The sequence below is a fragment of the Aplysia californica genome, unplaced genomic scaffold (assembly GCF_000002075.1).
Source record: "Aplysia californica isolate F4 #8 unplaced genomic scaffold, AplCal3.0 scaffold00048, whole genome shotgun sequence".
Classification (NCBI taxonomy): domain Eukaryota; kingdom Metazoa; phylum Mollusca; class Gastropoda; order Aplysiida; family Aplysiidae; genus Aplysia; species Aplysia californica.
In genome coordinates, this window is record NW_004797318.1 from 612,807 (window position 1) to 616,464 (window position 3,658).

The 3,658-nt window shown below is 41.2% G+C and overlaps 1 protein-coding gene across 1 annotated transcript in view; it reads left to right on the plus strand.

Annotated features, from left to right (window-relative positions):
- The window catches only part of LOC106010977 (acetylcholinesterase-1-like), a 10,909-nt gene extending 7,562 nt beyond the window's left edge, over positions 1-3,347 (plus strand). The window contains exons 4-5 of the mRNA XM_013079329.1: positions 758-918; positions 2,749-3,347. Of these exons, the coding sequence (XP_012934783.1) occupies positions 758-918; positions 2,749-3,022 (435 nt within the window). The 3' untranslated portion in view covers positions 3,023-3,347. The remainder of the gene's footprint in view (positions 1-757; positions 919-2,748) is intronic.
- Positions 3,348-3,658: the final 311 nt, after the last annotated feature.

A 3,658-nucleotide genomic window follows, 5' to 3' on the forward strand; every position in this document is an offset into this window, starting at 1 on the left:
TCAGGAAAATCCAAGGTAGACAAAGGCTGAATTTTTTTTGGTTTTGAGTTGTGAAAAAGGGAGCACAAAATATTTACACCCCACCGTCTCGAATTGTAATATCCTAGACCGGGCTTCGTCATGGCTGCTGCTCTTTGCCCACTATAAAACCTTCGCCGAGCCCATGCGCACTACGGTCGTGCAAATGAAGGACAAAAAACCCCTCTCGTTTCACTATAGTATCGTTGAGTGCATGATCAACATTTCCCTTCTTGCCCTTCATTTGGTTCCAAACATAGGAAAAACTAATGGTGCGCTTCAAGGTGAACAGGGATTATGTCAGAGTGCAAAGTCTTGGATATCATCGTTGCACTCATATGATAATGCCTAAGTCATTTTTCGCCGATTTGAAGTTTTTGGTTTGAAAATGAAGAGCAGAGCCAGCTTGGTAATATTATTAAAGTATAGTTCACTTTGACAAAGGAATACTCCAAATATAAAATCAGTTGAGAGTAAACAAATTCAAGCGTTTCACAGAGTCAATTGTTCAAAAGAAACAGTTCTTTTTTTCCATTTTCTCAAAATTGCCACAATAAAAGACTTAGGCTTTTATCTTACGAACGTGACATTATGATAGACATACAATTCTATGCCTCCCATTTTGGCATTAACTTGTTTTTGAAAACTCAAAAGCGTCAACATCGTAGCATTTTGCACGGCGTGCTTTAGAAATATTTCACTCCGGTGCTTATGCGTGTCTTTGGCCTTTCACTTTCAGTTGGGTGGAGAGTCTGCTGGAGCCTTTGACACCTCAGCCTTAGCATTATCTACCGGTGTGCAGGGACTGTTCCAGAGAGTTATCGTCCTTAGTAAAGCCACGGGGCTCAGTGCATCAGGCTGGAATGATAATCCTCAAGTGACCACCGTCAGAGCTGCGCGGTGAGTTGAGGGAGAGATGCCCTGTTCCTTTTCATGGAAAATGGTCCCGTTTCCTCTTCATCTGGGTACCAGATGTTAGAAATACGACTTAGAGTGTTAGATTATTAAGTTGGAAAATCACCTGAAAGTTGCTGCTGCTGATCATTCTACTGCTGCTGCTGCTGCTGCTGCTGCTGCTGCTGCTGCTGCTACTGCTGCTGCTGCTGCTGCTGTTGAAGATGATGATGATGATGATGATGATGATGATGATGATGATGATGATGATGATGATGATGATGATTTTTTTTGTTTCCTTAATTTGCCTGACGGACTTCACGAAGAAATCTTCGAGCGAGAGCGAGGCTCTTTTTCGGCTCCATTGTCAATATGCTTAGCGGCACCTCCACTCGTCCAAATAACTCTATTCGAATTGCCATTGTTCCTGGACATTCAAACATATGTTTGATATCCTCCTTTTCATGGCCGCATCTTCGGCAACATGGGCTGAGCTCTTCATTTACAAAGTTCCTATACCATCTTAAACTCCAATGATGGTCCGACCGCAGTCTCGCTTGCTCAACCTGGTCCCAGCGACATGTGATAGAGTTTTGTTCCCGCTTATAGGAGTACCCAGAATACACATCTTCCAGGTGCTGGTACTTAGTTCTACATGGTGGGTCTTTGATTTCTCTCTTGATTATTGTGGCAAGCTGTTCCCATCACGATGGGGAGTACCGTTCTCAACGAAGACAGCCACATCCAATGGGGAAGCTCTGATGATGATGATGATGATGGTGGTGGTAGTTTCAAAGCAGATTAGATAACGTTTATGAAAATCTATGAAAGCAACGATGATGATGCTTGCTAGCGCGAAGTACCGATTTTGGCACCAACACTAAATCCCCTCAGGCAGCTCAGAAAGGCAGAAACCATATCTCATCGTATCCCCTTTCCTTCCATAGAGTGATCAAAGTTTGAAGCAAAACTGTCTCCACTAGCCTTCCTTAACATTTGATTAATATAAAAGTTGTCCTTTTGATGATGACTATGTTGGCGTTATGTGCCATATCCTATGCTATCACTGGTAAAGCATTTAATAACGATTGTGGCAACATGACTATGTCACAAGTTCAAAACTCTTCTACGTCATCACGTCCGTCCAGACTTCTTATTTACTGTCAGAACACTTGCACGTCAAGTATTCGTGAAAATAGATCCTTTATTCCTGCATTTGAAGACCTTCTAGTCCCCCCCCACATCCCCATACACACATGCCTACCCCTCCTCCCCCCCTCAAATTACACATTAACTGGAGCGTCCTAGACCCATTTTCCTCCATGCTGGCTTTCTTTCTTTCTCTGTTTTATTTCTCTCTCTCTCTCTCTCTCTCTCTCTCTCTCTCTCTCTCTCTCTCTCTCTCTCTCTCTCTATCTATCAATCAATCTATCTATCTATCTATCTATCTATCTATCTATCTATCTATCTATCTATCTATCTATCTATTTCATCGTGTATCTGTGAGTACGCCACCATGTTTGTGTGCCTTTACGGTTTTCTCTTCTTCTCTGTCGCTTTCTTTCTCTCTTAGTATGTCAGTCAGTCAGTGTATCTGTCTGTCTGTCTGTCTCTCTGTCTCCCTCCCCCTCTCTCTCGCTCTCTTTCTCTCTCTCTCACTCGCTTTCTCACGCTCTCTCTGTCTGCCTATCCTGGATGTTGTCGCTCCTCGTATCCCTCTCTCTAAACACCACACATTTCATTTTTTTGTAATACTCGTATACAAATAGTATTTACATTTCGCGTACAAAATGGTGCTTCGCAATTTGAATAACCTGAACTCAATTCCCCTCACAGAAGTGTAGGCTGTATTAAGCAAGAAGATAAGAACCCAGTAACAGAAGCTGATTGGACGCCCGTGATCACGTGTTTAAAACAACTACCTGCACAGCGATTGGCTAACACCAGTGCTTTGAACTTTGCTCGGACAGACGTTTTCTCGGCAGTGAAAGATGGGGATCTGTTTCCTTACGGAGTAAGTTTAGGTATCTATCTATCTATCTATCTATCTATCTATCTATCTATCTATCTACCTATCTATCTATCTATCTATCTATGTCTCGCTCTGTGAGAGAGTGTCTCTTCGCGTTTGTCTATCTTCGTGTTTGTCTCTCTATCTGTCTGTCTGATACCCTTTCCTTGTTTATTGTAATCTGACATTTTTCTGCCAATTTTTTTTTGTTGGCTTAACACCACTGCTGTCCAATTACGAACACATTTTTCGGTGGTTTTTTTAAAAACTGAAAAACGTTGATTAAAGGCACAAAACATGTAAGTTTTTAAAAGTTTCCACAGACTATTAACCTCTGGAAATATCCAAGCATTTTCTCGCTAATTCTACCTTTGAAACCAGACAATCTCACCTTCTTCAATCTCAAATATCTGAACTTCTAAACAAATTAGATGGGCATTTTTTTCATTGATAGCAAGACAATTGAAGAAGGTTGATTAAGATGATACCAATAACTCCAAATGCCCAAAAATTGAAAGGACCTGATTCCACCACGTCGTCACACACACACACACACACACACACACACACACACACACACACACACACACACACACACACACACACACACACACACACACACGCACACGCACACACACACACACATTTATTTATATATTTATGTTATGTAATATATATATATATATCATATTTTATATATATATATATATATATATATAGATATAGATCCCCCAC